This window comes from Xyrauchen texanus, chromosome 24 (assembly GCF_025860055.1).
Source record: "Xyrauchen texanus isolate HMW12.3.18 chromosome 24, RBS_HiC_50CHRs, whole genome shotgun sequence".
NCBI lineage: Eukaryota > Metazoa > Chordata > Actinopteri > Cypriniformes > Catostomidae > Xyrauchen > Xyrauchen texanus.
Genome location: NC_068299.1, coordinates 13,425,495 through 13,438,678, shown reverse-complemented (window position 1 = coordinate 13,438,678; position 13,184 = coordinate 13,425,495). Strand labels below are relative to the sequence as shown.

At 39.1% G+C, this 13,184-nt stretch overlaps 1 protein-coding gene across 1 annotated transcript in view; it reads right to left on the bottom strand.

Moving 5' to 3' along the window:
* Positions 1 to 12,490, bottom strand: part of LOC127617702 (rho-associated protein kinase 2-like) — a 74,982-nt gene extending 62,492 nt beyond the window's left edge. The window contains exon 1 of the mRNA XM_052089757.1: positions 11,615 to 12,490. Coding sequence (XP_051945717.1) covers positions 11,615 to 11,713 — 99 coding nt within the window. The 5' untranslated portion in view covers positions 11,714 to 12,490. The remainder of the gene's footprint in view (positions 1 to 11,614) is intronic.
* Between the last annotated feature and the right edge of the window lie 694 nt (positions 12,491 to 13,184).

The following is a 13,184-nucleotide window of genomic DNA, read 5'->3' as shown; positions in this document are numbered from 1 at the left end:
CGGCTTGTAACCATACCTGTCAACACTCTCAACAGTCTCCCGTATTTCACACCCATCTCCCACCCCTCTCATATTTTGTTATTTCTCCTGGGAAACTCCCGTTATTTGTATGGCCCAAACCACGTTATATGAATAATCACATCACTATATTATTCCAAGGTTGTCCAGTTGCCAGATCTTGTATGAAACGCATCCTTCTCACACATTCAACACATCATACAAATTTCTAATAATTTGTGACCTCAACCTGGCAACCAAAACCCAGCTGCTCTGTTGAAATCTGCGCAGGAAGTAGACGCGGGAAGTTGAATCAAGCATCACTGGTAGATTGGAGGAGAAGACTCCTCCAATCTACCATCCATCCATCCATCCATCTTCAACCGCTTATCCGAAGTCGGGTCGCAGGGGCAGCTGCTCCAGCAGGGGGCCCCAAACTTCCCTATCCCGAGCCACATTAACCAACTCTGACTGGGGGACCCCGAGGCGTTCCCAGGCCAGTGTGGCGATGTAATCTCTCCACCTAGTCCTGGGTCTTCCCCGAGGCCTCCTCCCAGCTGGACGTGCCTGAAACACCTCCCTAGGGAGGCGGCCAGGGGGCATACTTACCAGATGCCCAAACCACCAGTGAAAAAAAAAAATAAATAAATAAATAAATATATAAATATATATATATATATATATATATATATATATATATATATATATATATATATATATATATAAACACACACATGTAAATTTAACAACAGCTGGATGGAAGAATTTAATTTCATATCCCGAAGCCATATCAACAATACCCACGCCTTTTGCAATGTGTGTTGCACTGATTTTAATATCGGACATGGTGGGAAAAAGTACGATACTCAGCACATTAAATCACAACGCCTGCCTCTGCCATCCAGCACCCCCCCCTTCCCCTCTCCCGGATTTGTGTACCCAAATGTTGACATGTATGCTTGTAACAGACTGCGTGTGTGACATGACACGAGATTAAACAACTCGGGCAAAGCGACGTCGGAAAAGTACCACCTACTCTGTATCGAGGAAATGTATCAGATTTCTGAACCCTCTGTCCTCAACTAAGGAGAACGGCTGGTCATCCAGGGCCATGAATTCCATAATTTTCCTCTTAATTGCTTTGGTCTTTTCGCTGTTCATACCAAGGAAAGATAGGAGAGGCTGCTGACTTGTGGCTGGCTCTGAGCTCTGGCTAGCTTTAGGCGCTTTCACTTTTTTAGCTTCTTTTTTTAGAATGGTGTTTTAAGTGTCTAATGGTGATGGTGTTTTAAGTGTCTAATTAGGTTTTTTGTTCCGAACGTTATTGTGGTGGTTCCCCCGCGGTTTACTTTAGCCTTAAAATGATTACAAATTGTGAACTTTATGTATTCTTCACTCACAGTGAAGATCTTCCACGCCAATGACATGTTTACGTGCGGCTGTGACGTTATTGCTTGCGCCACTGGCAACAAAACGGACCGGCTTGGAATCGGAAAGACGTGACCGGTCCGGGCCGAGCATGCGGAAAACATATAAAATATATCCAGCCAAAGTTACCTTGACCATTGTCTCCACATGCACACGCTGCAGAAGTGGACCAGGTCTTTTGAAAGAGCTTCAATGATTCTCTCCGTCCGAGAAGTAGAACCAAAACAGCAGTGGCTGCTAAAAGACATAAACAATGTACGTAGCTCTACCAACACAAGACACAGGAAGTTTAGAAGTCTTTTAGGACTGCTGTTCAGCACAGCAGTCGCTCAGATTCATTATCCAACACTGTGTTAGATGCTGGAAAGCAACAGCATTGATGCTAGACCTATGAAATCACATCTCCTCTCCTGCAACAGAACAGACTAGGGGTCTTTTCAGGGCCGATACCAATAACAATTATTAGTAATCAAGGAGATTGATAACCGATATTTGGGGGCGATATACATTTGCACAACTCCAACACATAATGCAACTCCAACACAAAACATCCTTTAAATGAATATAATTTTTTATTTTATGAAATACTGCAAAACAGAACATTTTACCATTATCTTTTGACAAATACTAGAACACAACATAACTTTTTTTTTATATATATAAAGTGGAGGGAGCTCCTAGCAGCATTTATTTTGAACTGAAACTTTAAATATATAAAAATAATAAATACGTTTGCTACACCTCCTAATGTTGGTTAACTACTACTAAAAATGCCATCATCAGCTATAAGATGTAAAAACACAAACTCATACGGGAGAGTACTCTGTTAAATCAGTCCATATATCTGCCGCCCATCTATGTTGCTGCTCGCAGTATTTCGCCGTATTGGTCTAATGTCGTTGAAACAACTGCATCTGCAACTCATGTCCCTGGCTGGGGGAAAGATGCAGCGCACGCGGAGGGCATTATTGAAGTGTGTTTGGTGAAAGACAAAAATAACAAAAAATATAGCGCTGAAAGTTCAGTGCTATCTACGCCCCAGAGAGCCTGCTGTGTAAACAGCTCCACTGTTTTGTCGCGCTGCTCTGTCATGATGTCTCACTAATTGGTGACAGCTGCCATTAAGTATTGTGATGTTTATTGCAATTTCAGTATCTACATTCTTACCTTTGAAACCAGCTCGTCTACTTGGTGATTAATCTTTCTCTCACTACTTTCCTCTTCCCACCTCTCACTCACAAATTCGGAGTAGCGTTGATAGGCCATTTGCTCGTGACAGATAACCAATCTGATAAACTGTGGGCTGGACATTGAGCCAGGCTACAAACTGTAACCTTTCAGAGAGAGGCAGTGGCGTCAGAGCCAACGGAGTTAAAATTTACGGCAATCAGATCACACAAAATAATGATTCTGATAATTAGAAAAATTATGAATATCGGATCTGATTATCGGCCAGGTCGACCCCTAGAAGAGACCCTCTCCAGATGAGATTAAACCTACTGCGGACTGACAAGATTCAACAATGAAACCAAATAACAAATGTATCAGGGTCCAGCTGGACATCTGCTTATCCCAGATGTTCCTGGGTAAACGTTACAAAAACAACAGCTTTTACAGAAGTGTGTGTTTGTGTTGCCGGTTGGACCAATCATCTACGGCTCTATTAATAGCAATGTGCAAAACTTTTAAAATTGACAAAAAATTGTCAGTGGTTTGTTTGAATGATGAATCAACAAATAGCTCTTCAGAAGGCCCTGTATAGATAGGCTGGTTTAGGGTTCACCTGATCCCATGTGTCTTACATTAAAAAAGGGCAAGAGAATAGAACAGAATGCAAGGGTCTCAAGAAAAAAAAATCCTGTTATTAAATGAGAATTTTTTACATAATAAAAAAAAAAAAAGAAGCATGAAACATGACGCAACAGCCAAGGAGGTTGGTCTGAATGTGTATGGCTACAGCAAAGATGCTTTAAAAGAGATGATTTTAAATACGCAACTCCAAGATGGTTTTACCATACAAAACTGTCCAACAGCTGAAGCAAAGAACTCTAATAAAAACAACACCACTAACAATATCAAAACTAATATATATATTATATACACACACAGTATGTAAATAAATACATTTTATATATAAAAATTGACAATATTCAATATATATATCTTGATAATTAACGAGATATTAATAACTTGTGAACCACAGTCAAACTCTCCTTTACTGTTCCTCGTTTGTAGATTTGTATAATAACTTAATAGTTGTTACTAATGCTTAGAATTGCGAGAAAATCAGATCTGTCAATCATCACGATTATATTGTGGGTATTCGATGAATCGCCCAGCCCTAACTATAATATACATTTTATACCATTAAAGGAAAAGGAAATACATTACACATGTTTGTATGACTCTAATGAATGAATGAAAACATATATTTTTTTTTTATCTCTCCAATTTCAATGTCTTCAGCACACGTTTAACTCCACTGAAAGACTTTCTTGCTCTACACTCCAACTCAATAGATAGCATTAATGTACCATGAGCTGGAATGCCAACCACCAATAACCATTACAAAAAAATAATCCATAAATAGTCCATAAATAAACAGCAATGGTGTTATGTAAGAGTTCTTAATGTGCTCAGTCAATAAGCTACATTGCTTTATCAGTGCTGTCTTGTTTCATACAGTGATATTAAACAAGTCAGTTAGCTGCTAGCTAACAGGTACCTAGCCTCATTACTAGTTTAAATAACATCAGGGCTACGTAGCCGCTAGCCAGCTAATACTTCTAAACTGGCTGAATACATTTAGTTAACCAGTTGTCAGTAAAACATTGCTGACCTGCTTGCATTTTTAGCAACACGTACCAGATCATAGTCTAAATGTAAAACATAGGCTTAATATTTATAATTACTCAAGAGTTTATCATCAATAGAGGATTTGTTCCTCCAATAAATATCTATATTGTTTTATAACCCAGCCCTATGCTCATCTCAGTTAAACAACAGCAGATAGATTCAATTACAACAAGGGTGAGGATTCAAAGACCGCTCTGGCAAGATCCAATGTCTTTTTGTTTTAGTCTAGAGGTGCATGGGTTGCTTTTCACGGTGGTTTATTTGCAAGTTTTATATTACAGAACTTGTGTCTAATGTGTGTGTTTGGAATAGGGGTGGAATTTGAACACTGTGGTCAGCATCTCTTACCTACCGCAACCACACAAACTACACAAGCTATATAAGCAGACGCTATCCACACACACCTCAAGGGAAGAAGTGAACAGAGATAAGGCCCATCAACATTCCAGCCTGCAGCGTGACTGCCGATTATCTTAGCCAGACCCATTCAGGGTTGCAAACCAAGCAGCTAAAAAACACCTCACAACTGCTAAGAAATGTTCCACCATGACCAATACGGAGTTGATTTCTAGGAATTAAGAAGAGAAATTTGGTGTTGTGATTGGGTTTGTGTAAGCTGTTGACCAGGATTTATGTGAGCTAGAATTCTCCATGTAAGCATTGCCTGTCTGACAGTCTCTGAATAAATGATGGACAAGTTATTCATTAACCGTCTCTTCTGAGCCTGACCTTTGCCTTTTTTCTCAGGCCACGCTGCCACCTGGCCATCTTAAAAGGAGCATATACCACATAATTTTGCTCTAAAAAAATAATTTCTTAAAGAATGCAATAGTTTGTGACCAACACAGTTAGGAATTTTGAAGTATCACTTTATTCCAGAGGAAGCAGTTCAGTTCAGCTAATGACTAAGTTTGCAAAAATGTAGCTCCTTTTCCAAAAGCTGTCCTCAATATTTAGTAGGAATATTACATGTTAAGGTGAAGTGAAGAAATACACCTGGAATGGATTATTGCAGGGAACACTTGTTGAAGGGCAATGTTAGACCTCGGCAAACTAAAGAGATCTAACTAAATCTACAAACAACAAAATGGGGGTTGCAGAACTTTCAGTGCAACAGGTTTCATCTGGTTTAGAATACTGCATATCTGAAATCAGATGGACCCCAACTTCGTTTGCAGAGTTGATTCAAGGTCTGCTGTGAGTAGCTCTCGGGCAGCAGTTTTGTGGGTCTAAAGTGCGGGTCATATTGGGCCAGGTAGTGCCGCAGCAGAGTGGCATTATGGCACTAAGGGCACATACCAAGGTCAAAACTGAGGCTTACATTACTAAGAAAATACCAAACAATGCCTTTGGAAACTCACCTGTGAAATTCCAAAAATTCTTGATGAATTCACTTGGCATCACACTGCCACACACACACAAACACAGTGGCCAAAGCCTGAATGATCCCAGGGTGAAATGCTCGGTTTAAAGGCCTGGAAACAAGCGCATTATTTTGAATAATCGACAGCAATCAGCTTAAACTAGAGTTAATGAAAAGTTAAATAAGTTCATGAGAGGTGGAGAACCAAAGAGAGAAATACAGGCAGACATGGAGGCAGACACAGAGTTTTGGTACAGAGTGTATTTTGTTTGTGTAAAAATTTACTTGATTTAAGTAAATTCAAATACTGCACAGAGGGAATTGTTCTATCCAAGCACTGCATTTACTAGAAGAGTCTCAGCATCTCATTACAGCTGAACACACTCGCACAGAGCCATCTCCTGCCCTGAGCTAAACCGGAGAGTGACTTAAGCTATAAATGGCAGAAAAATAGAAAAACAGAAAGAAGGAAAGTGAGGCCTGTTCACTCCCACTCACTGCTTTCCACTTTTCTGCTCATCTCCTTCACAGGAAACACACACATTCTTCAGCTGTGGAGAAACTCGCAATCTGTCACCAACACTTTCAGGACAACACACGTTTGATGAACATATACATTGTTTATCTCAGAAAGGATGGCCCATATCTGTCTATCTCTCATCTGCTCAGAGTTTACACTACACTTTGGCCGAGATACAGATAGAGAGTAGTATTATGGTCTATCAAGCCTCTGTCGAGTATCATTTGGTTATGTACAATATTAACTTTTTAATCAGCTATACAGATCAGACAGGTCATTTAACATAGAGTTTAGATATGTGTTGCCAGCGATAGCAACACACATTTCTGACCCGTGTGATGTGCCAAATGTTTCTTCCCAAAAACTGTGAATCTGTGAACTGTGGGGTTTTCACATCCAATCGTGTATCTGCTATGAAACACGAATACATAATCTTAACTGCCTAAATGGGGACTTACCACTGATTTTTGTTCTTCTGAAATAAAGCTATTTAGAATCACTTCAGACAAACCCTAATCACAACCCCAAAAAAAGATTTTGTACTTCTGGGAACACTTTTCGTCTATTTTGTCCGCAAAAGTATAGCTAGGTCAGAAACACAATTATCGTTTCCAAATCCCACACACTTGCACACATGTACCATCAATAAACTGACTGGGGTGATTCTCTCGAAACCTGTCAAGAAAATGTCTTGGTCCTTTTTTACTTCAGAATCAAAAGAAACTAATAAGATTGATTCTGTTGGACCCCTTCTAGATTGTTTAGGCTTGGTCTTAAAGACACACCCACCTGCTAGTGATGCCAATCAGAAGATGGGGACACAACCCTTGTTTTTTGGTGGTGTGTTAAGATCCAAAAATTTTGGTTGAGGGTTCAGAGTTTTATGTGTGACATTTTGGGTGCTCAAATTTCATTTTGCCCCAGACTCTGTATTTTAGGCAAGTAATTAATATAGGGGACAAATGCATAAAAAATTGGGTCCTAGCCAGTGTTATGATAGGTAGACAGATCATTTGTAGGGGATGGAAGTTGACTTAAGAGAACAACCTCAAGAGTGGTGCACAGAGATGGGCAGGATAGTGGCATTTGAGGAGATGTCATGTAGAAGGATAGGCAACTTAGATTTGTCTAATACAAAAATGGGAGGGCTTTTGGAGGGCTCTCGGGGAGTGGCTGTGGAGAGAGCTGTGCAATTTTATATGTGTGTGATTATTTATATATATATTTCTTTTTTTTGTCTGTGTAACTCAAGTTGTGACCACAGGGATATTGTTGGGGGACAGGGTGGGGTTGTGGATTGGGAGGGGGAAAGGGAATAATGGGGGTTATAGTTGATTCTATGAATATATGTTGAATCAATGAATGAATCAATAAAAAGTGTCAATCTGAAAAAAGAAACTAATAAGAAATTGTATTTTGTCTAAAGCCTACTTCAGGGAAATTAAACATTCCCGCCAGTATTTTGTGAAACAAATCACTTTTTCCTGATTTTTGCGGACCAAAATGACTGATTTTGCTGCAGCTTTTCTCAGTTTTACAATGCAATTTGCAGCATTTAATGGGTTGTTTTGCAGAAAAAATCACACATCATCATTACACACCTCTAATTGTGATAATTACATTGTAAATGCAAATACATGCAAATGTTTTAGTTTCACAATAACTGAATATGCAGTTATCAAGCAAAAAAATAAATAAAATTACACAAACATACCATACATTTAATAGAAACCTGTGGGTATTGGAAGAGCCTTAATTATTTTTGTACAAACATTTTCTGCCACAGACAATGCAAGAAAACATATCCAATTTTAAAATAGATGTGCAATAAATCTGTAAACTAAAAACTCAAATGAGGATTCAATTATCCTCCCGTTACAATTATTACATCGTCTGATATCGAAATCTGATATATGGCCAAATATGAACAAATACAGTTAATATATTTAAGCATTTATGGACAAATTTTAATTCCACAGGTGTTTCAAAAAAAAAATGTTCCATGTGAAAATGGCCATTTTTGTCATATTTTTAAATATATGTTGCATATATGTGACCCTTTTATATCAGTAAAACACTTTTATGAACATTTATTTTCAGCATATAAGAATTCAGCATAAGCTGCCATTTTCAGATTCGTAGTCTACTGTATTAAGCACTTCAAATTCGAATCACATTTTACTACACAACTAATGGGGTTTTTAAGAGAATGTTAGGGATTCTTCTTATAAACATGGTTTTTGTGTCTCAAACGCAACACTCAGGGTGAAGATTAAATGCTAGTTGTGATGTACAGCTGAAGTCACTAAAACTCATTTTTTAACCACTCCACAGATTTAATATTAGAAAACTATAGTTTTAGCAAGTCGTTTAGGACTTTGTGAATGACACAAGTAATTTTTCCAACAATTGTTTACAGAGAGATTGTTTCACTTTTAATTTACTATATCACTATTCCAGTGGGTCAAAAGTTTACATACACCAAGTTAACTGGGCCTTTAATCAGCTTGGAAAATTGCATAAAATTATGTCAAGCCTTCAGACAATTAGCTTCTAGGAGATGTACTGAATTGAAGGTGTACCTGTGGATGTATTTTAAGGCCCACCTTCAAACTCAGTGCCCTCTTTGCTTGACATCATGGGAAAATCAAAAGAAATCAGCAAGAATTTTGGACCTCCACAAGTCTTGTTCATTCTTGGGAGCAATTTCAAAATGCCTGAAGGTACCATGTTCATCTGTACAAACAACACTATGCAAGTATAAACACCATAGGCCATCATACCGCTCAGGAAGGAGACACATTCACAGTCTCCTAGAGATTAATGTAGTTTGGTGCGAAAAGTGCAAATCAATCCCACAACAACAGCAAAAGGACCTTGTGAGGATGCTGGAGGAAACAGGTAGGCAAGTATCTATATCTACAGTAAAACCAGTCCTATATCAACATAACCTGAAAGGCTTCTCAGCAAGGAAGAAACCACTGCTCCAAAACCACCATAAAAAAAAGCCAGACTACAGTTTGCAAGTGCACATAGGAACAAAGATCTTACTATTTGGAGAAATTTCCTCTGGTCTGATGAAACCAAAATGTAACTGTTTGGTCATAATAACCTTTGTTATGTTTGGAAGAAAAAGGGTGAGGCTTGCGAGTCGAAAAACACCATCCCAACCGTGAAGCATGGGGGTGGCAGCATCATGTTGTGGGGGTGCTTTGCTGCAGGAAGGACTGGGTCACTTCACAAAATAGATGGCATCATGAGGAAGGAAAATTATGTGGATATATTTAAGCAAAATTTCAAGACATCAGCCAGGAAGTTAAAGCTTGTCACAAATGGGTCTTCAAAATGGACAATGACCCCAAGCATACCTCCAAAATAGTGGAAAAATGGCTTAAGGACAACAAAGTCAAGGTATTGGAGTGGCCATCACAAAGCCCTGACCTCAATCCGAATTTGTGGGCAGAACTGAAAAGGTGTGTGCGAGCAAAGGGGTCTACAAACCTGACACAGTTACACCAGTTCTGTCTAGAGGAATGGGCCAAAATTACAGCAACTTAATGTGAGAAGCTTGTGGAAGTCTTCCTAAAAGATTTGACCCAAGTTAAACAATTTAAAGGAAATTCTATCAAATACAAAGTGTATGTAAACTTCTGACCCACTGGGAATGTGATGAAAGAAATACAAGCTGAAATAAATCATCCTCTCTACTATTATTCTGACATTTCACATTCTTAAAATAAAGGCAGAGAATGTTTTCTACCATTAAATGTCAGGAATTGTGAAAAACTGAGTTTAAATGTATTTAGTTAAGGTGTATGTAAACATCTGACTTCAACTGTATGTGTGCTGTCTGCGGTCCCGCAAAAATGTAGACAAGGATTTTGATAGAGAACGCAAAACATGGAGGAAATGAGATGTAGATGCTTACACTGTTACCATGGAGACGATACAATGGCAGCTGTGCATTTGGATATGTTGCAACTGCTTTAAGCTTTTCAAGCATTTGTTTTGCTGCTATCAAACAAAGGAAAGCGATGGGATTCCTTCAGATTTAGGTTTTATTGTGGAGAATTCAAAACAATTAAGTTACCGCAAATAATGAGGAGATCGGTTGAATTTGCAAGAATTATATTGGGATATTATTTTCATAGCAGTTAAAAAATTTTACCCTCCAAATCTCATTACCGAAAAAAATGGTCATTATGACGTTCTCATTAACGCAATGTGAATTTTTTTTTTTTATATACGCTAATTATTTAAATTGTAAAGTGTTTATACATCATAGATGTACTTGGTATTGTCATTGATTTTCAATTATATTTTACTGTAATATATTTAAAAAAGACGGTAATGAAAATCATCACTGAAAACAATGGGAAATGTAAAAGAAAAATGTCAGATACGTTAAGGTATTGAGAATTGGATAAGTAAACAATTCATAGGCTGACTTCATCAAACTGTAAACACTGTGTCTCTATGGTGCTAAAAATATATTGCCCTGTTTGTTTGACTGTCCCACCTGCCCGACACAACAATATTGATTCAACCAATGGCTTGAGTTTGAGGCGGGACTAACTGTTTGTTCATCCAATGGCAGCAGGGGGGAGTTTTCGGAGAGAGCTGTTTGAAAACAAGGATTATTTCTGTGCCTAATGGCACAGAAATAACACAATTCAGCTTTAAGCGTCCTGAAAATAATGTCACCCACAAAATCTGAATGGTACTGAATGTAGGCATCTTAATGCAGAATGTAATTTCCTTTTTTTGTATCAATAAGACTGATGGGCTCACCCAGTTAATATCACTTGGAAAACTTGGTGTTTAGACAAGAGGTGATGTTGTGCATGAGCCCACGATACAGAGGGGCACTGAACAATGCATCTATTAACAAAAATCTCAATTTACACTTTCCAAAGTTAAGATCAATCCGGGAATGTCCTGCTGGTACCAAGTAGGCTGTGTGTCAAATGACTTAACCTGCACGAACATGCCAGTTAACAGCATTCTCTCTTTCCAGAACCAAACAAAACAGCAACAGCAGGAAAGAGGAATTACGAAATTGTCATGTTGCGGGCCAACAATATTACTATATTTGGTGTGAGGCAACAGATGAAGTCCGAACTTGACGCAGCACAGTTATTCAAATATGGCAAGTCTATGGGATAATGTAGTTTTATACAGGGAGATTTTGACTTTGTTCTTATCCTATGGTTGTTTACAATGAAACTAGAAAGTGGGAACGATATTTAAATAGAAATATCGACTTAAATAAAATATACATCCACATGCCCAAATGCAGGAATTCAACAGACCGTTTCTGACACTGTTGCATTTACACGTTCATTCCTGCAGTGCAACGTCTCCGACTTCGCGTGCTATTTCTTTATTTCCCCGAGGCAACGGAGCTTTGAGGCATATTAAACATTAATGAAAAAAAACGGTAAACTTACCAGCAAACTTTCCAAGTTGATCGCAGACCGCGGGTCTTTGATCATGGCTTCCAGTTTTCTCAGCCGGTTTTCCATCCTTCTCTCCGCACCCAGCGACATGTTTGCCTTCTCCTGGCGCCAGTCTGAGCAATGAAACGTGCGATCTGGACAACTTTTCTGGTTCACATTAAAAAGATACAATATCTTCTCTCTCGTTGTCGAGCCGTGGCCGCGGGCCTAGACAGCCTCCGACTCGCCGCCCTCCAAAAAAGTATCCCAGACTTATCCAGAATACAGCGGAACAAAATAATCCAATGGGAACACTGGTGATTGTTCAAACTTCCCCCAAAACAACGTATGACGTGATTATTTTAAGCAACTAAGCGGGATCACACTTCCCATCCCTTCATGAGATAGAAGTATCGTCCCGTCAATGGCGCTATAAAGTTTTTAATTTTGAGAGGATTCAGCAGCAGGGCGTTTTCTGTGCGCCCCTCTCCTCCCCTCCTCTCTCCCCCTTCTCTTCTTCTCTCACCCCTCCCCTCTTGTCGCCCCTCTCCCGGGCGCTCTGGACTGGCTGAGCTCGACTTCAAATCGGAGTCCCAGTTCATAAACAACCCCGCAGTTTTTCGAAACCGAGCATCTATTGAATCGCCCAGACCACAAACTGCGACGTGAAACGAAACCAGCGCGTCTTATTTGACTTTGAATATCATTTTCTTCAAGAGAGAATTATTTTGAGTTCCTCGCAAGCGCCTTCCAAGAGAGTCCCCGCATCTCGCCTCAGCGACACCCGGTCGACTCGTCCGCAAGTTTCGCGGATCTGTTCCTCGGTATTCCAGCAGGCAGCTCGAGTTCGTTGCTCTGACATCAACACTACGGCGGTCTTTACCCATAAGCCTCTCTCCTCTCTGTGTCTCGCCCACGAACGGCGGCACACGGGAGATTGCAAATAGCTTTCGGTGGACATCGATCTCGCCACCCACTACATAGCACTGAAAACATTTCAGATCGGTTTTTAGTCACATTATGTAATTTAACGTTATGCTGTTAAACGCAATATTTAGGAAGAAATGTTAGACTATTATTTCAAAACGAACTTTTTGTTAGCTCATCGAAACACGTGTTTTACACACAATAAATTCACTTTTTATAGTTTATCACATTTCATTTGTTTTTAATAGGCGACTCTGTATTCGACAAAGGGCACACAACATCAGAGGAAGGATTTCTTTTAAATAAAACAAATTAAATGTATATTTTTTTTTATTAAACAACTTTATTTCGTATCGATAAACGGATTATTAGTTTATTCGTATTTTTTATCATCGTTAAACGGTATACTCCCTCTTCCACAGAATTTTATTTTTATTTTGGGTGCGCGTGAGGATCATTGAGGCAGAAATATTTAGTACAAACAAATGTAACAGTGACCTCTTGTGGGTGCACTAAATTATTAAGTACATTTCCACTTGTTGATTGGGTTGTTGCAGAGGGGCGATTTTTTTTCCACTAGAGGGTGCTTTTTTGCATATTGTTATTTTCTTAAAGGTGTGGTGGGCATAGTGGGCTAAAGCACATAACTGTTAAT